The sequence below is a fragment of the Halichoerus grypus genome, chromosome 12 (genome assembly GCF_964656455.1).
Source record: "Halichoerus grypus chromosome 12, mHalGry1.hap1.1, whole genome shotgun sequence".
NCBI lineage: Eukaryota > Metazoa > Chordata > Mammalia > Carnivora > Phocidae > Halichoerus > Halichoerus grypus.
In genome coordinates this window covers 47,830,559-47,854,811 of record NC_135723.1, presented here as the reverse complement: position 1 = coordinate 47,854,811, position 24,253 = coordinate 47,830,559, and the positions used below count along the sequence as shown (strand labels likewise).

The window sequence follows — 24,253 nt, the reverse complement described above, 5'->3', positions numbered from 1 at the left end:
AACTTCAGGATAGACCGAAGATTTTTCTGTTAACTTGTTATATACCTCTTTCTTATAATTTTAGATTTCAAAAATAATGCCTTAGTTGAACATTCAATTTAGGATTTAAAATTTTGTTTTTATATTTTACAAAGGCTTCTATAAAGCATTTGTTTCGACTCCAATTTACTCAGAAAGGTGACTCCCTGGAGAGACCTGAAGCTACTTAATCAACTGCTTTCTGCTAGTTGGAGATTCTTAACAGCAAAGGAATTCCCCTAGCTATGAGCATAGCTAAGAATAAAATCGTGTTCATAGATGATGTGGTAGCTCTTTACAGACATACACTTAACATGTCTTAAACTCCCAACACTACAAATATAAATAGTTTGGTCATAAATACCCAGTTCCAATGTGACCAACCAACATAAATTATACTTAATTCTTGTAAACTAAACATTTTAGAAATTAAATGCCAAATAGCAATTGTTGGATTATATGGCAGACTACAAGGTATATAAGGTATGATAGAATATAAGGTATGTAAGATAATGTATATCTTCTACACTGTAGATTTTTATAGAGTATTGTTACCATGTCATATATACCTGCATGCAAGAATCCAGAAAGAAATTATTCCCTTGCTTTCCACCAGTATTACATTTTTGAACTCTTAATGCAAGCTATGGATTTTCAGTTGTAAACATTGAGCCCTACTTATTTAAACATATACTTAAGTGTAACTAAGTGTAATTTTTTCATATACATGCACTTGGAAATATAATAAACACTTTGCATAATTGTACTACTAATGAGCACCCTAATGGGAGAGCCACACTTTGTTATTCATAATAACTTTCATTTATTGAGCACATATTCTAATACAGGAACAATGTTAGGAATTTATGTATTTTCTCTTAAACCTTACACAACTCTGAGAAATAGGTATTACTAACTCCATTTTAAATAAGAGTTTACGTTCTCTACATAATATTTAAGTAGCAGAGATGGGATTCAGCTCAGGCTTTCTGACTCCAAACCTCATCCTATAATCCACTCTTTCTATGCATTATACTCTTAACTCTCTATGGATAAAATTATAATTTGCAAGTTTAGAAAGAATGAGCTATCTTTAAAAAAATCAATATTTTTGCCAGAAATTATACTTATATGAAAGTAAATCATTCCCCAAAGAATGTGAATTTCAGGAATCCTATTACACCATCCATTTTTAACCACACAAAAATATAGTCAGTGATTGTACACCCTGAAATTGCAAGGTAAATGGACTATACTGATTAGCATCTATATTGGTCTGAGAAGTTTTCTGATCCATCTGGTCCTAATATAGTTAAAAAGAGCTTTATTGGGGGCACCTCGGTGGCTCAGTTGGTTAAGCGTCCGACGTCTGATATCTCAGGGTGTGAGTTCAAGCCTGGTGTTGGGCTCCACACCTGGGCGTAGAGCCCACTTAAAAAAAAGAGCTTTGCTTTTAAGTCCAGTTAAAATATGTTCCAAAATGACTGGAAGTGAAATGATGCTCTATAAAGCAAATATAGGGACCAGAAAATATATTCACTCAAGTATTTAAGCACCCATGGAAGACAGTGCTATTAGATCAGAACAACTTTTCATACCAAGCCTAGACATGACCCAAGATTCCCTCTCAATACAATATTTCAGGCACTTAAAATTTTTTTAATGTTGATTCATTTATTTCTCCATTCATTTATCCTTACTTTTGTCAGGCACTGATTTAGGATCTGATGTATAACAGTGAAGCAAACAAAACACTTTCTCTTATGGAGCTTTGACTAAAGTGGGGAAAGACCAGCATTAAACTAATTAAATGAAAAACATTTCAGGTTGTAATAAATTTTATCTATATTACATAGAGATAATATGTAATTGTATATATAAATATATTTTTATGTTTCTATAAAAGGAGGCTAAAGGGAATAGAGAAGCCTACCTGACATTTGAACAGAAATCTGAAGTAAGTGAGGAGCAAGCCCAACAAATATACAGAAAAGAGCTTTCCAGCAAAGTGAAGAGTGATTGCCAAAGCTCTGAATTAAGAGCGTACTTGTGATCAAGGAATAATGAGAGGTGGGGGTAGCTGGAGTGGAGTGAAATAGGATGAGTATAGCTGTTGTATAGAGAACCTACTGTAGGGAGACAAAGATGGAAGCAGATTGACCCATTAGCTGATGGCTGCAATAATCCAGGCAAAGAAGAAAATAGGCCTAAAGTATGTAATAATGGAAGTGGTGAGTCATCATCCAGTTTGGGATTTGTTTTCAAGGAGGATAGGCAGGAAATTAAAGAAAAAAAAAGTTTTGGATATTTTAGGACCAATGTATGTTTTAGACACTCATGGAAAGATAGAAAGGGCATTTGTATATAGGAGTTAAAGTTCAAGGGAGAAATCTGAACAGGAACTATAACTTTAGAAGTCCTCCTCATGAAGTTGAAATTCAGAGCCTTGGGATTTAATGAAGCTACCTAGGGAGTGAGTGTAGAGAGTGAAGTTGAGACGTTCAAGGAAGAGGTTAAATGTTATGGACCATAAATCTGGAGGAAGAACAATGGAAGAGCCTCTGAGGAAGCAGTTAGTCAAGTAAGAAAAGAGCTAAAAGTAAGAGAAAGATGTGTTCAGAAGCCCAGCGAGGCAAGTGTTCAAGAGGGAGGAAGAGGTCAATTCTGTCAAATGCTGCTAAAAAGTGGAAAAGATGAAGGCTGACCAATAGATGTGACAATGAGTAGGTCATTGATGATTTTAAGAAGAGCAGATTTGGTGGATTAATGGTGAAAAAAGCTTTGGGGTTGGGTCGAAGAGAGAGTGAGAGGAGGGGAAAATAGAAACAGGAAGCGGACAACTACAAGAAATGTTTCCACTATGGTGAGCAAAGGAATTAGCTGGGATGGAATGTGTGTTTTAAATTTTATGCTATCCTGGATATAAGTAGCAGCTTAAAAGTTCATCATGTATGCATTTTCGATATTACCTGTATTTATAAGCATTATTTTTAGTGCTCAATAATAATTTTTTGTAACCCTATATTATTTATTTCTACCATTCCTTATGAAAATGATTAGCTTTAGTGGTCCTTGAGACTTCTGATGAACAGTCCTAGTTGGGCACATAGGGGGAATGCCATCTGGTTTTCTTTCTCATAGTCTCTTTAACTGATATTTTTATTAGGCATCTATCATATGGACTAAGCCAGTAGAAAGCAGCAGCATTCTTAGTATTCACTAGGAACTCCAAATTAGGAATGTGGGCCCAAGTTTGTAGCCACAAAAGTTTTCTTTGTGTTGGCCTTTTTAGTAAAACAACATTCTTAACAAAAGATTTCCTCCTTATAGGAAAGACAAGCAACAGTGAAAAAGGAAAAAGGTGGTTCCCAGCAATCAAACAAAGTGACAGATAAAAACAAAATACAAAGAGCTAACTCTGTGACGGTGGATGGGCAAGGCCTACAGGTATGACTTTTTAAATCCAAATTTGAGTAGTTTTCACATTTGTAATTTCTGTGCTCTTGCACACATATGTCCAGCTAGCAACACATTTATTTAATGTGCAGATTAGCTCAGCAGAGGACTTCGGAAAGATCTTTATTACTTTATCAAGATGTCAGTTTTATATTTGATTGACAGAGTACCACTCCAGTTATATTAATCACTTCTGATGTTCTCTGCATTTGAACTCAGGTTGGTAAGAGATCTTTTGTCAATCTGAAGGTTTTGCAAATATCACTAAATATACACATTTTTATATGCATACATATTATTTATTTACAAGTTTACTTTCTTTATATATATTGTTTATATATTTGAAAGAGTCATTTTGGTGGCAAAAAATGTCAAGGAAAAAATAAAATGAATTTCATGTGTGTGGATACTTTTGTTCCTAAGTAAATAATAAAATAAAGGATTTATTATGATTTATCCATATCTTCTGAAGTTTCAATTCAAAATTGAAAGCCCATATATATTTCTAGTTTAAGTAAACACAAGTAGCTCAAAATCATGTTTTTAGTACTTTAAAAACCTTTAATATCCCTAGGATCTCTGACATCGGGAGTAAGATTTCTTTCAGTCTGCATTATAAGACATTCTGTAGATTGTATGTATTGTATTTATTTGCCTCTGTTTCTCACTCCGACATAAAAACATTCAGTGAAGTTGGCTGCATTAATGAAATTGTGAGTTCATTTTTGTTTTTTGCTTTTTTACCTATACATTTCTCTCTTCTAATTTTCATTTCCTTTATCAGTATGCTTCAAGTTTCATGTTCTCCGGGAAAATTTACCAACCACTTACCAAACAAAAATATATTTTATCACATACTTGCCTTCAATATACATAATTTTGTATTTTTGTTTTTCATTTATTATTTTATCTGTGATATGATGGATTATGTGTTTTATATCCCTTAATTTGGAAGCAGAGTTCAGAGCACATAGTAGTTGCCTAAATGCATGTTTCCTCATTATTTTCAATATCTCATTGAAAATTTAATAATAATTGCTTAAATATTGATAACCAGATTACTGATTTGTTCTGATCTAATAAAACACATTGTGAATAGAAATTTTTTAAACAATTATTAAACTCAAATATAAAAAGAGAAAATTCTAAATGATAAAATTATTATACTGGTTAGAAAGTTTAGAAATTAATTATCAAAAGAATAAACCAGGACCTACACTTTTTGTAGTCATCTCTGTATGTTTAGCAATCCCATTGAGAGACTCAGATATGAAGTCTATCTACTTTGATAGCAAAAAAAAAAAAAAAAAGATAGCAAAAAAATTTTAAGTGGTCCTGTAAAATTTTTAGTGAAAAAAAAACATTGATAAATTTAGTACTTCAGTTACAAATATCGATTAGTTAAATTTTTAGTTACTCTGAGTTCCAGTGGTGAAAATATCAGAAAAGAAAATTAATTTTGAAATTCAAGTACATTTCACACATGGCTAGACATTTTTCAACATGAAAGGGAAACATGTACCATTTGTTAAACAGTATTGCTGGACACCATGAGAGTATTTTATGCCTATTAAGTAAATGAATCCTCTCAATTAACATAGGAGATAAATATTCTTAATTCTCTCAATAATCATATGACAAATGTCATCATTATTTTCACCACTTTCAAAATGTTCAAAGGCGAAGTTATTCCCAGGGCTTCACAGTTAGTTTGTAAAGCCAAAGTCGAATAAGGACCACCCTCTGGCTCAGAGTGTATGTGTCTTACTCTTAGAATACCCGGTCTCCTTGGTTAAAAAAGTTTAACGGGTATATAAATGCTAACTCTCTGACCACCTTGTTCTGACCACCTGCCTTTCTCTTTGAATATATTGCATCTCTCAAACCAGATAATAACTTTTCATAACTTTCTTTTGCATGTGAATTTATCTGGGAAAGTTGTGAGTAAGCATAGGGTAGACACCAGCCCTTATAAAACAGCATTAAATAAATAACCATGATTATTATCATCATAATTTTTTTGAATTATAACTGTTGGTTTATAATCATGTGCAGCAGTCTGTTTCACCTCAGCAGTATGGACTGAACTGTGATACACATATCTATTCACATAATTTTGAGGAAAATATAAAAAAGGTAAAAGAATCAATTATTGGATAACTAATTTGAGGTAGAAAAATGAATTTTGTTGTGGTAATCAACTTTAAAATTATAAAATGGTTGTTCTTTATCAGGAAAGGTAAAAAGATATGCCAGAAAATTAATTTTTCTCTGAGTTTTAAAAAATGTATATCATGAAAAAGCATTGAGTTGCAGCCTGGTTTGCATGTAAGTCCATGACAGAAGAGATCTACACTGCTTAAAGAAGACTATTAATCATAGTTAAGCACATTCATCATACTTCTTTCCAGCTAACCAGCATAATGATCAGGATTATTATTTCTAATTAGAGGAAGTAATAGATCATGTATAACCTTAGGATGAGTCTCATTAATTAACCCGGGTCCTAGGGGACTTCAAATAGAGGTGGTTAGGCACTCTGTCTTTGTCACTGCTCACACCATAGGTTTACACTTAATACATATGATCAAATGTAATTGAAACTACAATTTCTAACAGGCCTGAGATGTAGAAATGCAGATAATTATTCACATGTGAACAAACAAGTGAAACAGAACCATTGTGTAAACTGTATTAAACTGAAGTTACCTTGTCCCTAATTATTCTCTGAGAAAAATTTCCAAATAAAAGGGTCACTTGAGAACCAAAAAGTCTAGTTTGTAATACTCTTAACACCAGAAAAAATGCGGAACCTTTATATTTAAACACTTAAAACCGAGCTAGTGCCATCCTCTACCACAACTGCTTCTCCCTGTTCTTATTGTCTTTCTTATTTGCATTATCTCATTCTCATAATCACCAAGACTGTAAACAAACATATGTGTATATCTATCTATCTATCATCGATCTATCTATCTATCTATCTATCTATCTATCTATATCTATGTGTACTATATACAACTATATAGTGTGTGTATACAATTAGTTCCCTTTATTTGACTGATGTGTGTGTGTACATACTTGTGCACGCATGTGTGCCCCTTGACTACTTTAGGATCCTCAAACCATTTGGCTCTTCCATAATTAGCTCTTCATTGTCATTTAACTCCCTAAGTCCAGAATTATTATTCTACACTTTAATACAATATCCTTTAAACTGAGTCCCTGTTCCCAACTTATAATGTGCTAGATTATAAATAATATGGGAAAAAAAATGGAGCTCAGTAATAAGTGTCAAGACTGAGAGTTAGAGTTATCTCTAATTTTAAGTAACATAGCCAGATTGGGCCTCATTAAAATGTGGTATTTGAGTAAAGACTTAGGTGAGTCCTTTGGTCTGTGGATATCTAGGGGATGGTCAGCCCTAAGATAGGTGCATGCCTGGCAAGTTCTAGGATCAACAAGAACAACTGCATGGTTAGAGCAGGCTGAGCAATATGGAAGCTGGTGAAGAGTACTTTAGAGAAGTAATAGGAGCTAGATGCTACAGAGCCTTCAAGGTCTGCATAAGAACTCTGACTTTCCATCTGAAAGTGATGGCAAAATATAACATGATCCTGACTAAAATGTTGAAAGGCTTACCCCTGTTGAGGTTAGATTGTTAGGGAGCAAAGAGTCGAGTTTGGAAATAGCCACAGTTATTTAGGGTTTATAGGATGGAGGCATATCCAGTGTAGAGCAGGGGAGGTGAAGAGATGCTCCATATATTTTGAAGACAGAGTCAACAGGATATGCTGATAGATCAGATATAGGGCTTATTAGAAATTAGGGAATTAGGGACATCTCTTAAGATGTTTGGCCGACTCACCTGAAATGATAGAGTTGCCATTGACTGAGATAGAGAAGGGTCTGGGTGAATAGGTTTTAGAGAGAAATTTTTGGTGCTGTTAGACATCTAAATGGAGATGTTTAAGTAGGCAGACAGATATGTGAATCTAGAATTGAGGGCAGAGGGTAGATATAAATTTGGAAGTTAAAGGCATATTGATGGCACTTAAAACCCTCAGATAAAATAAGATTACCAAGAGAGAGAATATATAGATAAAGGAATTGTTAAATTGGAACCTAAAACCAGTCTGACTCAAGTCATGCCTTTTAATATTTACTATATGAAATAACTCTTTTATGTAAGTAAGTTTTCACAGGATTAGCTCTTTCTCTATAGAGAAGAATCTAGTATAAACTGTCAACTCTTGGAAAGTCCTTTGTACCCAATTTATAACTATTCTTCAAGTTTTCAAGTGTCTTGAACATTTTTCCCTTTGTCAATATTTTCTGTGCTATACTGTATTCCCTATCTCGATGTATCTTAAAAACTGGTCTGAGAAGCCCAGGGCTCTGTGGAGATGCCTCAAGCACGATGGTGGGATGATGGGAGGCTGAGAGTAGGTTCAGGGTTCTTTCATGCTTCAAACAGAGCAACTTACCTTTCATCTGTCTCATATACTGTTCCACTTAAGATTATTTCAAATGCTGTATAAATATTTACTTCCAAGAACAAATAGGTTTAGGCTGACAGAATTATTTTATATATGTATGTTTTAGTTTTCCCTCCCATTCCACCAAAATCTGTAACAAAAAGGGTACAATATTTTAGGACAGCAGTAAGTCAGTGTTTAAAATACTGAATTTTACATGTTATTTCAAAATTTTGTATGCAGTAAAAATTGAAAATTCATCATATTAAAGACTATATTAGATATAGATCAAAGAGAATTAGTAAACTTGAATACAAGATTGATATATTAGTGCTATTTAATTCCTGGATCCCATTCAGGTTTTACCAGTTGTCCCAATAATGGCTCTTATAACACAAGCAGCTAGTACAGAATCATGTAAATTTCCTGGTTTTGACAGTTGTGTTGTGTTTATATAAGAGAATGTTCTTGTGTAAAGGTTATCCTAAAGTAAACAAGAGTGATAAAATATCATTTTGGCAACTTAGTCTCAAATGGTTGGGAAAAAAAAATGTTATTTGAACAGTCCTTTTAACTTTTCTGTAAATTTGAAATTGTTTTAAAGTATAAAAATAGGGGCGCCTGGGTGGCTCAGTTGTTAAGTGTCTGCCTTCAGCTCAGGTCATGATCCCAGAGTCCTGGGATCGGGCCCCGCATCAGGGCCCCTGCTTGGCGGGAAACCTGCTTCTCCCTCTCCCACTCCCCCTGCTTGTGTTCCCTCTCTCTCTGTCTCTCTGTCTGTCAAATAAATGAATAAAATCTTTAAAAAAAAAAAAGTATAAAAATAAAAATATTACTTCAAAATATAAAAAAATTATTGTAAGATATTTCCATAAAACTTTATTCATCGAAGTGAGATATACTGAGTTTCAGAAACTAAGAGAACTTTGTATTCTTTTAACCTCCTTAAGTTATTTTTGGTATAAATGATTTACATTACAATACAAATTAGCTCTGCTAGACTGAATTCTGAATTCTATAAGTTCTTACCTGATTTTAACCTCTCTGGAAAACAAAATCTGGAAGCAAATAGATTGAATTAAGTAATTGAAATATCACATCTAGTGATACCTATGTATTTTTTTATCTCAGACTCTTTAAGTTACAAAAGGATTAACTGAAAATGATTATACCCCTACTCAATAAGGAGAATAACATAATGTAAAATAAAATGAAATATAGAGTATCTTCAGGGATTTTGATATCAAGTTTCTGTTCTTCACTTGGGGTCTAGAAATATTTACAAGTTTGATGAAGTATAAAATTTCTAGGGGCGCCTGGGTAGCTCAGTCAGTTAAGCGTCTGCCTTCAGCTCAGGTCATGATCCCGGGGTCCTGGGATCGAGTGCCGTGTCGGGCTCCCTGCTCCGTGGGGAGTCTGCTTCTCCCTCTGCCTCTGCTGCTCCCCCTGCTTGTGCTCTCTCTCTCTCTCTCAAATAAATAAATAAAATCTTTTTTTAAAAAAATTTCTATGCCTGGTTCCATTGGTATTCAATTCTGTGCCCTTGTGGATCTTGTCTCTCATACCAGTTATAATTAAGATCTGCAGTGTGTAACAGGGAAACAAAAATGAAAACAAATAAAACATAACAGTGGTTTAGACAAGATATGCATAAATTTTTCTTTCATGTAAATCAAGTCCAGAAGTAGAATCTCCAGAAATAGAGCTAATAAGACAGCTCCACGTTTTTATCAGGGCTGGCACTATCTTTCCTGTCCTCCATCTGTTGTATCTTCAAGGTCACCTCGTTATCAAAGATGGCTGCCAGTCCTTATAATGTCAGATTTCATGCTGGCATCCAGAGGAAGATGACTAGAAGCTCTCACTCTTCTTTTGTGAAGATCATGTCTTGAGTCTCCATAAAACACTTCCGCATTAGTCACATTGGGCTGCTATAATAAAGTATCATAGATGGGTGGGTTCAACAACAGACATTTATTTATCACAGTTCTCAAAGCTGGAAAACTCAAGATCAAGGTAACAAGTTACATTTTATTCTGAATCCTTTTCCCTTGGCTTAGAGGTGGCAGGGATCGCTCTGTGTGCTCACGTGACCTTCTTGTGTGTGCAGATGCGGGAGTAGGTCTTTCTTTGATAAGGGTACTAATCCCATCATGAAGCTCCCACTCTCATGACTTTATCTAACCTTCCTTCTTCCCAAAGGCCCTCTGTCTCCAAATGCCACCATGCTGCGGGGGTAGGGTTTCAATATAAAATTTGGGGAAACACAGTTCAGTCCATAGCAACTTCCAACTATAGAAAAAATATAGACACATTTTTTTTCTACTTAGACTATTTATTTGCATTCTTAGATGGCAAGACACCAAAAGTCACACCTTCTTAAAGCTCTTCAAAAGAAATACATATTTAAATGCTGCAAACAGCAGCAGCGGTTTCCAAGATACAGGTGTGATGGGAGCTGCCAGTCTTTCAAAATTACCCTTTGCCCAGAGTTCTTTCTCTAAGGTTGATGAGGAATATGTGATAGTAGTGATAGTAGCAGTCTTTGACAGTAAGATCCTCCTCCTTACTTCAGGAGTATTAGTGCACAAAGTAGTTGTTTATTGTTAACTTGTCGGACTTGAAAATGACTATGCAATACTGCAGGTTTGGTGCTGTCAAATTTAAAAACTTTCTCTGGTCTTCTGGCCCCCGGATTTACTCAGCTGGATTGGCTTTCTTTCTTTTCTTTCTTTCTTTCTTTCTTTCTTCTTTCTTTCTTTCTTTCTTTCTTTCTTTCTTTCTTTCTTCTTTCTTTCTTCCTCTTTCTTTTTCTTTCTTTCCTTCCTTCCTTCCTTCCTTCCTTTCAAGATTTTATTTATTTATTTGAGAGAGAGACAGAGAGAGCACAAGCAGGGGAAAGGGCAGAGGGAGGAGGACAAGCTGACTCCCCACTGAGCGTGGAGGCAGATGTGGAGCTTGATCCCAGGATCCTGAGATCATGACCTGAGCCAAAGGCAGATGCTTAACCAACTGAGCCACCCAGGCGCCCCAAGGATTGGCCTTTTTTTCAGAGCAACAAAGTTTAGCTAAATTTTAAAGCTTTTTGAATGGGCATTGAAAAACATGCCAGATTTGCCTAAAACCTTGACATTTCTAGTATAACACCATTCAGTGATCCCTTAACAACAGAGTCTCAGTGGTGCTGATGTTTAATCACATATCATCCCTTAAACGTAGACTGTATTAGGTCAGGAGTTTTATCTAACATCATTATCAAAGGGGCTCTATTCCACAATGCCTGGTAACCTACAAATAGATATCTAAAGGTTTCAGGGTTTTATTTTTATGTCTTATTTTGTAAGCCTAATATATGATAAGAAGATATATGAAGAAAAGATTGCCAGGTGATTTTATTTTTCCTGCATTTCCATTTGGAATATTTGACTTTTATCACTTGTAGATCATCATCATTCTTCTAAATTCACTCTTTCTCTAAATTATCTTCCATTTCCCTAGTGTATTTGACCTATTTATCCATTTACCCACCTCTAAAAATGACATCTTCATTTTTGGATTTTGGAATCCTCTATAGCCTGTATTCTAGTGGGATATATATTTGCTGGTAATAATGTACAGCTTAGAACGCAATTGTTCTGTAGCTTGGTACTGACCTTTATTAATAAACAGTTATGATGCCTTTAAATATTCTAATAAATACGTAGTTTTGAAAGGTATTCCAAAACATATTTTCAAATAAATTGTAAATATTGGACCCAGTGTGAGTTTAATATAATCTAATTTATTTTAATAGAATGGTAAGCTGAATGTTGAGTTTGAAGAAGATCATCCTAATGAGTGTTTGAGTTCAGATTTAATGTTTTGCTCAAAAACCTTTATTTACCTTGAGATTCTCACCTTTATTTAAAAATAAGGAGTAACAATTCAAATTAAGTACAAAAAATCACTAAAATCCACGTGTTAACATTCCTTTTTTTGCATGTGCAAACTTTAGGAGTTCTATCTGATTTTATAATTGGTTGAAAATAAATTGAATGCAAGTCTTTAGATAAAGTTGTGTTTTAGTGTTTCTTTATTTTAGCTTCTAAATGAGGGGAGAAGGGCAACATTGCAAGTCAGTAGCTTAACCTAATAGGCACTTTCTATATATTAACTGATTGAGCACATTTGGTTCAGGAGAGAACTGGAAAGTTACTACAAACCCAGCTCATCTGTCTTACCTCCTAACTGAATTAGAGCCAAACCAGGAACGAGGAACCTTTGTCCTCTTTACAGAGGAAAGTAAAATAAAGACAGGTACAATAGATTATAATGATGACAAGTAGAGTAAGAGTAGAAAAATTAAGAATATTTTAATATAACTAATGTGAAGATTTTAACATTTCCCCGGTGCCTATATACTCATTAGAAAAATTACATCTCACCTAAGATTGGAGGAAAATATATTAGAAGAATATTTTAATTTATGTTGTTTAAACAAACAGGAAAGACATCATATGTTTATTATATTTATTTTTTAAATTTTTTTAAAGATTTTATTTATACATTTGAGAGAGGGAGAGTCAGAGACAGCACAAGCACGGGGAAAGGCAGAGGGAGAGGGAGAAGCAGGCTCCCTGGGGCAGGGAGCCCGATGCGGGACTTGATCCCAGGACCCTGAGATCATGACCTGAACCGAAGGCAGACGCTTAATCATCTGAGCCACTCAGGTGCCCCCATCATATGTTTAAATGGGTGTTTTTGTCTCATTACATATTTAAGAATACTTTCTAAGAGATAAATTCATAGCAATAAAGGATACCTTGAATCTACTTTCAAAAAGTAAACTGATCTAGAACTATTCAACTTAATGTTAAGAGGGCTCCAGTAGTTGCACATTTTGTTACTAAATATTTTTTGTCAAACTGTATTTAGATGGGATATATATAGCAGTAGATTGAAGAGGAAAAGCTTGTATTTAAGAGTCTACCTATTAATATTAAACTCAGGTAAAATGCAAGAGCTCTTCTTTACCACCCTATTGAAAACAACTTTACCTCCCCACACACCAATAAAGAGCTATAATTTTATTTGATTTATTTTGTTTCATGGCGTGTTTCACTGCTAACTGTATATTTGTTTATTATCTATTTCTCCATTAGCATATCAGCTCCGCTAGAACAGGCACTTTTTCTTGTTCAACCAAGAAACCAGTAGTGACAAAAGCAGTGCACAGCATAGAGTAGGACCACCATCAATTTACGGATTCCTGTTTAGCAAACAGACTTAGTTAACTGGCCCTCTACTCCCCAGGCAGGGAAAGAAAGCATTGAGGAAACATTGTGTAGAGGGGGACGGTTAGGTTGAAAGAGACCTCAAACCATCTTACTGAGATTCTAATTGACAAGTGATTCAGTAGATGGACTGTACACATGCCACAAAGCTCTAAAGTAGGTGTTGTCTGTAAAATCAGGGCTCTCTATCATTTGATCCCTTTCTTTTAATCTTTTTTTCCCCCACGATATTCTGGCTGCTTTATTCACTCTCCCACAAATTGTACCTTTTGTTTTCATCTCATGGTTATTCAAACACCATTTCCTCTTCATAGCTGCTTTCCTCTCTGCCCTATACCAAACTAGACACTCCCTCTCTTTGTGGAGTGAGTATGCATGTTAATGTATATATAGTCAAAGCACAGGGTTTAATTGAGTAGCTAAGTAGATCTATCTATCCATCCATATTACAGAAAAGAGCCATATTCTTAAAATTGTTAATTGGTATTTCATGAATTAGAAATAAGAAGGGTCCTCTTTATAGATAATGTGAATTATTTGTCCATCTATCCAACTTTTCTTCTAGATTACTCCTGTTCCTGGTACTCATCCGCTTTTAGTTTTTGTGAACCCCAAAAGTGGTGGGAAGCAAGGAGAACGGTATGTTTTTAGGAATCAGGTTTATTTTCTGTGTCGTATGTATGTAAAAAGATAAACTAAAATTACAGTGTAAAAAACTTTAAAACATTATTTTCTATGGTTAACAATTTTAATGTCAAATAAGTAATTTTAGCATCTATATGTAATATATGTCCTTATTTTTACAGTTCAAATATTAATATAATAATGGCCTTTGTAGATATTTTTATTATCATATATTGGGTATCTGAATTCTCTCTACTCTACCTATCACCCCCAGCCCTTAATAAAGAGCATTGCATACAACATGGCTCCATAAATACTGCTGAATGCAAATTGATTCTCTAAATGGTCAACAAGATGACTTCAAATAAATCATCATTCACTAGTGAGGAACAGAATTTATGTCCAGCTTCTAGACAAATCACATTATAATGATTTTCTGCATGTTTGTTTTTGGAGTACATGATGCCATATATCCTGGAGGAGCACAGTATATTTAATCTGAATTATAATGAGCTGCATTATCAAGTGTCCCAGTATATTGGCAGACAACATAAAATTTTCATTTTTGTAATAAATTAATGGTTAAATCATAATATTTAATAAAAATCTGAAAATCACCACATTGAAGTGTAAATCCTATGTGCTACTTAAAAGGAGTGTCATAAAAATGAAGTTGCACCTGCTTCAATAATTTCTAGAAGTCTTTACTAATCTCAACCCAAAAATGAGCAATCAAATCAAAGCATTCATATAAGCACTATGATAAAACAGAAATTTCCATTGTGGTTCATCAAATAATGAAGTTGAAAGTTGAAATGTTTTCATGGTAAGTGGAATTTTGTGATTTCCTTTCCAACCATCTAACTTTCCAGCTTTATTTCAATGAAATGAAGAGTGCTATTCATTTTCCAATCAACAAAATATTATTTCTGCCTAGATTTTTTTCCTCTATTAACATATAGTTGTATTTTTTTTACTCTGCTAAACATGGTAGAAATTATTTTAAATAACTAGTGACTTAATTAAAATATTTACATTGTTTTATTAAAAAGAATAGTTGCCTCACGTTTAGAGATACTAAATAGTAATTAAATAATAATGCTAAAATGATTTTCTTTTTTACTATGTGTAGTCTGTCAACTTTATATATTACGGATATTTGGGAAAAAAGTACTCTTCACACAGAATTAGATAGGAATTAAATTCGTGTTGGAAATTAGAAACAAATGAAGTATCAAGAGAAAGAAAGAAAGAAAAAAATATATTTTCTTTTTTTAAAAAAGATTTTTATTTATTTATTTGACAGAGAGAGACACAGCGAGAGAGAGGGAACACAAACGGGGAGTGGGAGAGGGAGAAGCAAGCTTCCCGCGGAGCAGGGAGCCTGATGCGGGGCTCGATCCCAGGACCCTGGGATCATGACCTGAGCCGAAGGCAGATGCTTAATGACTGAGCCACCCAGGCACCCTGAAAAAGTATATTTTCAAAAGGAAAACATTCCCCTCAAATTAGAACATGGATCATGCAGGATGACCCTTAACTGAATATCTGACTTCCCCTTCTCCCATTAAGAAAAAAATTCATAGATACACTAAAGTCATAATAAATTAAACTTAATGGGAGGGGCGGGATATTTGAGTGCTCCTATATGTACACCCACTTATGTTTTGTTCTTCATACATGAACAGGGACCAGTCAAAGTCACAGGAAATGTAAATATGTAAACATGTAAAGGAAACCTATTATGAATGCAAATATAAAGTTTCCTGAATTAATAAGAGTCATCTTTCACAAACAATGAAATTTCATTCAGGATTTCCTTTAAAAATATTTGGGTTTCTTGACTTTGGTATGTTAGATAAGTAGCAAAAGGTTACAAAATTATATATTCATTCAGAGTTTCGCATACCAGTCAACGGGTGTGAAAATATTCACATAGCATTCATTCATTCAAACAGCAACACCTGAGTGCATCCAAACTCTACTAGGAACTGGGGATAAAAGACCTAGAATACAGCCATGCAGAGAGGCAGACACAAACAGATACACCACAATACCACAAGGTGAATTCTAAGCTAGAAATGTTTAAAATAAAGGTGCTGTCAAAGTTCAGAGGAAGAAAGGCTATCTGAAGACTGAGAAGTCTTTGGACAGGAAGTAGCTTTTGAGTTGAGAAGGTAGAAGGAAGGAGAAAGATTTGTGAAAGGGTGTGGTGTTTTTAGGGAACCAAGAGATAATCCCTGAAGTTTAAGGCAAAAGCAGGGAAAGAGAAGACATAACGTATTTTAAATATAATAAAATATTTTTTATTATAAGTAAATTGACCCTAAGAACTTTTCATCACAGAAACAACATGGCTGTAATTAACCAGCCCTATGTAAGAGGACTAGATAGGCCAAGATTATATAGAGCTGATGAGAGAGCTGGAAAGCCTGAGCAAAGGCAGTGAGATAGAATTGCCAAGTTCAATAGACATTACTGTTAGAAGGTGCAGGACTGTTCTCCAGTCGGGTTCAGATGCTGGGGAAAAAGAAGTACTGAGAATGACTCTTAGGTTATTTCTTGAGACACTGGTTCATATAATTAATTGAGAACTGGAATGTGAGGTTATTGCAGTTTTGGGAGTGGGGTGATATAAGCAGATACTACATAGTGAATTTGGACAGTTTCTATCAGTAAAGATAGTCTGAATGTGTTTGTAAAATATATGGTAATATTTTTACATTTATGTAAAAACTAACTTTTAAAAACTAAATATATTCCTTCATTTTTAGTATAACATCTAATAATACCAATATGGAATGTGTATCTACTTAGAAATAATTATGTTGCATTTGTTGGACAATGATTGATTTCTTTTAGAAAAAAATGAATTATTTAATATGTGCCCACTGAAACAGTTTAGCAATTGTGTGAGCTGACTGATCAGATGATTGTTTATGTGAAATAATTAAGCAGATTAGGTGACATTTTTTTATTATATACATACATACAACATGCACAGTTCCATTTTATATGTGGGATAGTTTTCATCTTGATTAGATTGGCCCAATAACCTGAAACTTCACAAGGATCAATTAGGGGAAGGTATGTAAATAGTTTTATTCTGAAACTCTTAAAAAATGTATTTGAAATCTACTTAGCTAAATAATATTCAAAAGCAGGATAAACAATACTCTAAATGCATATCCATATTTAGAATGCAAATATCACTATGTCTAATTTATAAGCTTTATTGCCTTTAATTGGCTAGTAAGTGTCTTTTTCAAAGAACCATAAGTTCTTATTGAGCTGTTATACTTCTAGTATTATTAATGTAAAATTTATCAAATATATTTAGTTACATCCATGTATATAATTATAACATTAAGAGGTGCTATTTATTTAAAAATTGGAGAGTATCACTAAATTTCTTTTTTTTTCTTTCCATATTTTCATCTTTATAGAATTTATAGAAAATTCCAATATCTACTAAATCCTCGTCAGGTTTACAGTCTTTCTGGAAATGGACCAATGCCAGGGTAAGTCCAAGGATAATATCATTACCATTGACTCATTTAATATTAATTAATAAAATAAGCAGCCTGATGTACCTAGAAGTAATGTTATTTGAATACAGCAGCCAGATTAGTATACATAAAAACATTGAATATCAACTATGTAAGAGTTACCAGTACAGATGCTATTTTGCAAAATAGCCTGTTTCAAGCAGATTTTTTTTTCCCTTCTAAGTATTGTGAAGTACTGCCCTCCTACCATTACTACTACTACTACTAATAATAATAATCACACAAACACACTCGCTGGGTACCTAAACATCCAAACCATCTGTTTGAAGAACCACTGCCTTTTCTTTTCCTTTTTAAATATAGAAAGAGGATCTACTATAGAGGAAAAAGCTAGTTAACAAAGAATAGAAATCATAATATGATTTTTTCATTTACTACTTACAAAATCTAGTGACTATGACTTTCTTACAAGACACTTTATTAATAGGTAACACGTGGCAAAATAAATTTATTTTTTCCAACAGTAACCATGTGCTTTTAACACCACAAGTATATGCTGAAATCAATCATCATTAATTTGGCCTAGTTAACTAATATCATCTTCCACTGACCTGTTCTATCAACTTAAGTAAAATTAGACCAGATGAAGAAGAAGGAAGCTCTATAATGCTTACATGAGCTTCTTTATAAACAAAAAAATCAACAACAGCAAAAAACATCAGTGTGATTAAAATAAGTTTTCTGGGTTATTCTCAGAAACTAGAAACCAAATATTGAAATTGGACTCTTTTAAATGCTCAGAATAAAGTGTATACTGTTGTGTCTAGTGTTAAATAAATGTAAGTAAAATACAATTAATTTGCACAGGCTCCCACAATATATTCATCTCTTTCTTCCACTCCCTGTTACCTGCTGTCCAGCACCAGCTGAACTGCGATCTGTAGAACCTCCTTGCTGGAGAAGGCAGGATCCTCATAAACATTTAGTTCAGAACAGTGTCTTTGTCAAGCTGCAGACTCCATTAAAGGATCATGATCAGATTATTGGCTATCTGAGCCACATGCAGGAAGTTCTAATCTAGATAGAGCTATGCAAAAGTAAAGTCTTAATGTTAACACAGGAGCTTAGACAGGATGACTCTTTTTCTTGTTCTTCAATATTCTCTGAATTTCAGAGCAGTGGTAGCTCTTATTCTGCAGGCTTAAGCAATGGTGTATTCAAAAGTTTAGCCATTCCAAGACCTCTGCAGTTCTATGCAGACCAATATATCAAGGATTTGCCTGTATTCCATAATTAAATGTAATGCCTACTGACTGCTAATTATAAGCTTATGTGCCTTCTTTGACTCATTTCTGTAAAATGAGAAAAATAGTACCTGTCTCATAGGATAGTTGTGAAGTTAAATGGGATGATGCCTGTGAAGCATATAAAAATATGCTTACTACATAGGTCCTCAATTAATGTTCATTATTCTCAATACTCTTTATAGTAATATTAGTTAATAATTAATAATTACATGTTTGTAACTATGTAAATATGCTGCAATAATATTGATATTAGCCTTGTTTTCATCATTTCATTTTTTCCCGCTCCACTTTAAATATGTACTACATGATTCCTTTCACTCTTTCAGTTTTAGGCATTTTATTATCCTGTACTTGATTTTAATATATTGAAAAAATAAAAGTAATATATGTACTTGTGAAAATCCACACTACAATGAGTATCATTTAGAAAGTAAGTTAAAGACCCCCCTTCAAGCACTAATGCTCATCAGGTAATAGCACTGCAAATTATGTGTATCCTCCCAGAACTTCTTATATGAACATAAAACCTAGTGTATGTATGTGATATATTTACATATAATGTATTCATGCATATAATTCATTCATACACACACATACACACGCATATGTATGTTGTATAAATAAGTAGATTTTTTTTATGTTATGTTAATCACCATATTAACATCATTACATCATTAGTTTTTGATGTAGTGTTCCATGATTCATTGTTTGTGTATAACACCCAGTGCTCCATGCAGTACGTGCCCTCTTTAATACCCATCACCAGGCTAACTCATCCTGCCACCCCCCCTCCCCTCTAGAACCCTCAGTTTGTTTCTCAGAGTCCATAGTCTCTCATGGTTCGTCTCCCCCTCTGATTCCCCCCTTCATTTTTCCCTTCCTGCTATCTTCTTTTTTTAACATATAACGTATTATTTGTTTCAGGGGTACAGGTCTGTGATTCAACAGTCTTACACAATTCACAGAGCTCACCATAGCACATACCCTCCCCAATGTCTATCACCCAGCCACCCATAAGTAGATTTTGTAATATAACTTGGAGTATAGGTCTTTCATTGCTCTGCAACTTGCTTCTTTTTTTTTTTTAACTCAAAAGCATATGATGGATATTGTTTGAGTTCAGCAGATATTGATTGGTTTCATTATTTTTAAGAGCTGCACAATATTCCATGGTTTTGTTAGCTATTCCATTATTGATAAACATTGAGATTGTCTGTACTTTTAAATTATTACCAAATATGCAAAGTTAACATTTATCAATGTATTTGTTTTTTGAAAGCATGTTCAAATGTTTTCATAGAATAGGTTGATATAGGTAGAATTGCTTGATTGAGAATATTTTCCATTTTAATTGTGTAAGGTTCTGCCCAAGTTTTAATCAAAAAATATGTATTGAATTATAACCCCAGAAGCAGTATATAAGCTTATTTCCCACAATGTTCTTTAAATTGGCTATCTTCAGTAATTTCTATTTTTGTCCAATGTGATAGGTGAAAATATATTTGTGTCATTTTCATTTGCATGTGTTTGATCAATTATAAGGTTTAATATGGCATTAATTAGATATACTTTTCTATAAACAACAGAAATGTACCCTGGCTTATTATCCAAAATAAAGTTCAATTATGAAGTTACTCCTAGAATTAATAGAAAAATAAAGAACTCTGTTTCAGTACAGATAGGGATCAGGACAGTTTGAGGAAATGGAGTAGCAGGACTAAAAGGACAAAGTCCCATGGTAGTTATTGCTGAGAGGAATTGATTCCGGTTGCTTTTGGTATTCTTATTTCTCTGCTCAACATTCAGATCCCAGGGAGAAGTGTATTTATTGGTTTATCTCATTCCCATGCCACAGCCTTGGCTTGTTTAGGATGGGGGATCTTGACTGACAGTCCTGTCAAGGCTTTATGTACATGCTTTGTTCCCACAAAGATACACAAGGATGCTCTAACCTGAGGATGAAAGATGAGTTCTTGGAGAGGATAAACAGTAGGTAGTCAGCACAGTCCAGCCATAGGTCTGTCCGATATCCCTTCTTTTCTGAACACAACAATTGAAAAACAAAAGTATACTAGTCAGTATATTGCTACTACCAACTGCACAACTGAAAGCACACATTCTCCTAAAATGTAGACACCCAAAGTTTCATACAGTTACCATATCCAACTCCAAGTCCTGGTTTGCTGGAAACTTCTGTGGAGATGACTATTTTCTCCTCACTCTCCATACATTTAGGCTTAACATACAGAAATGTAATGAGAAAGTTAAAAATTTAACTACAAATATGAGTTTAATCAAATGATGCTTTTAATGATATAAAGAATGAAATCTGTGTAAAGTCTGTGGTGCTGGTTTTGCAACTGGTTGAAAGTTGTAGCTGAAACTTAAAACATTTCTTCTGCGTATACATTTTTACCCAGCGCAGTGACCTGTTTTTACCTGATAGTTCTGAGACTTTGGTAGTATTTTTTGCATAGGGCTGAATTAGTCTCTCATTTACCATTACTGAAAGGCATGGTGGTACACGGCAGTATTAGAGTTATCTATCAAATATTTCCAGGTCTCCTCCCAGGCATTTGATTTTATTTTACTTCCTTTAACCGTAGCAATACAGTGTACATATGGCTTTCTCATAATAAACTTTGGGCAGAAAGTAGGTTTTCCATGCTTTCTTATCTTCTACCATAGTAACCAGCAATATTCCAGATATAGGCTCTTTTGTTACCTTGGATCACAGAGTGAAGAGAGATAGAAAGACATCCCCCCCCCCCCCCACCCAGCAACACACACTGCTTTACCCATGATCTCCGTGGAATGAGGAATAAATAAACCTCTCTAAGGCTGTGCCCCTATGATTTTGGGTTATTTGTTATTATATATAACCTAGCCTTTCATGACAAACCAATGCTAGAAGGAGAGATCCTATTAGTACTCTCTATTTCCATTGTATAGCAGCAAACCTATTTCTCCTTGGGAATCAGAATCAACTATATCAGTTAACATCATATCTTTTTTTTTTTTTTTCTTTTTTTGCTTGTTTGCCTAGTGCTATGAAAAGCCTCAAAAATGTCTAGGTGTCAGTTTTAGCTCCTAATTCAATGAAAACTTTATTGTCTCATATGGCAACATTCTTCACTTTGAAGTTAAAGCATCTAAACCATGACAGTTAAAAACCAAAGGGATGGGAAGCAAAATTTTGAAAGTGGATGTACTAATCTGTTCTTCAGAGAAACAGATCCAATAGGTTATATAGAGAGGAATTTATTATAAGGAATTGGCTTATATGCTATTGGAGACTGACAAGTACAAAGTCTACAGAGTTGATGTTTCAGTTTGAATCTAAAGGCTGGCAAGCTATTTTAGAACCAGAAAGAGCCAGTGTCCTAATTTGAAGGCATCAAGCAAAAGAGTTCTCTCTTTCTGGAGTAGGGTCCGTCTTTTATTCTATTTTGACCTTCAACTGATTGGATGGGGCCCACCCACGTTATGGAGGGCAGTCTCCTTTACCCAGTCTACCAATTTAAGTGTTAATCTCATCTAAAAATACCCTCACAGAAACACCCAGAAAGATGTTTGATCAATTATCTGGTCACCCCATGACCCAACCAAGTTGACACGTAAAACTAACATCACAATGGGTGTTAAGTCTAATTGTAAGTTTCATCACTCAAACTTTACCTTTTGGCCCCAGGACCATGTTTTTTCACATGAGTAAGCAGCATCATATAGTTTAGAGCATATGCAACAGCAGTTTGTAGTACGCCTTTTAAGTGTTCACACTGATTCGGTGACTGAGTCTTTAGAAGGCTATTTCAGCATTCTACAGATCAACTGTTTCTGCCTGATGAAATACAAGAGAACAATTTTCAGTCTTGGGGGCCAGCTCACTGTCTTTCTTCCTTCTCAGTGAAAGGAATTTTTTGAAAGGATACAGCAGTATGTGAGACACCATGATAGTATATAAATCATTCAGTAAATCAGTTGCTATGACCATTGACAAAGACATAATGGGAAGGAAAAGTAAATCCAATTGCTGGAATAAATGTCTAGTACAGTGAGGCAAGGGCTACAGTTCCATTATGAAAGGGGTCAGGTGAATTGAGGCTACTGCTGAATCGTTGGCTGAGTCCCTTAAAGTAAATCAACATATTGGAGTTCACTCTTTGGTTTCTTTGATGACAGCTGAGCACTCCAGAGTCAGTATCTACCCTTCTTGTTGAAGATAAATCAGTGTTGTTTATCTCTTCCATAGCCTCCCCTCCTACTAATACGAACATGAGCCTTTTTTTGCACACTCACTAGGAGTAACTAAGAAAAAATGCTGATTGGGATTCCTTTGGGTTATTTGCAGTCCCAATTATGGGTTCATTCTGAGAAGTTCACTTATATAGGCTTTCCTTTCATCACTAATTCTCCATTCTTGTCCTTTCCAAGTCCTTCATAGCGTAAGACATGTTAGTAGCCAGCGCTGTTGTATTGGTGTGTTTCATAAACTCTGGACATCATTCTGCCCAGAAAAGGTAGACAAGTTTTATTGTGTAAAATACTGCCCCCTGGTCAACTGGCCTTTCCTGTCCTCCTCGTATTACTCCCAGTATAATTGTACCGCCACAGCAGTCTACTTCCTGCTACCTCTGGTGTATCATGGAGAGGTATTGGTAAACCAGTTTTTTATCCTTAAAGAGTGAGAATAAAAAAATTCCTATGAGGACATAGGTATGGGTTGAAGGAGTGGTGCAGAGTATAGGCAGATTCTGAATATGTGAGGGGTGGTCCCAAGCATTTGAAGGTCTTGAAATCTCCCCAGTTGATTCTATGCAGTCAGCATGGAGAACCACTGAATAAGTAGATCAATTGCTATATAGGACATATGATCTGGTGCAATTGGGGTAACTTCCCAATTACATTTATAATAATCATTGTAAATTCTTAGACAATCGTCAGCCTTTGGCACTACATTTTTACAGGTTGTCACATATGGATGAATATGGATGAATCAGTAACCCATAATTATCTCTTAGAATTCAGATTCAGATTTCAGAGAAAAATTGTCTCATTGGCCTAGTTTGGCCATATGCCTACCTTATTGTTTGGGTCACTACGGTTGGTTTACTTGTTTGATAGATCTACTGAAACCATTCTCAGGACGGTTTCCCCATAATCAAATAAGGCCAAAAGAACAGATGCTCCAAACAAATATTTTTTTCTTATGTATACTAACCTTTTCTATTTCTTGCGTACAGCATAAGCTCTTTTATTTGCCCATTTTTCTTTTGATTTATTTGTCGTTTTTTATGTTCATTTTGAGATCTCATTGCATAAATATTAACACCATCATTTTATATACCTTGCAAATGTTTTCTTCAAGTTTGCTCTGTGTGCTTTCAATTTTATGTATTTTCTTCTTTTTTTATCCATGTAAATATTCAAAACTTTCATCTACTAATTCTATGAAGAATGATTTCTCTATTTTATTTTAGAAAACCTTTCCTCAAGCCAAGATTATGAAATGTTCCCGTATATCTTCTTTTATTACTTTTTCATTGTTTTAAATTTCTGACCTTTAATCTTTTTTTTTTTAAAGATTT

General features: G+C 34.4%; 1 protein-coding gene across 10 annotated transcripts in view; it reads left to right on the top strand.

The window, feature by feature from the left end:
• The window catches only part of DGKB (diacylglycerol kinase beta), a 731,665-nt gene that overhangs the window by 252,384 nt on the left and 455,028 nt on the right, over positions 1–24,253 (top strand). For all 10 annotated transcript variants that reach the window (XM_078059329.1, XM_078059328.1, XM_078059325.1 and 7 more), the window contains 3 exons: positions 3,349–3,465; positions 13,791–13,864; positions 17,296–17,370. In XM_078059329.1, coding sequence (XP_077915455.1) covers positions 3,349–3,465; positions 13,791–13,864; positions 17,296–17,370 — 266 coding nt within the window. The remainder of the gene's footprint in view (positions 1–3,348; positions 3,466–13,790; positions 13,865–17,295; positions 17,371–24,253) is intronic.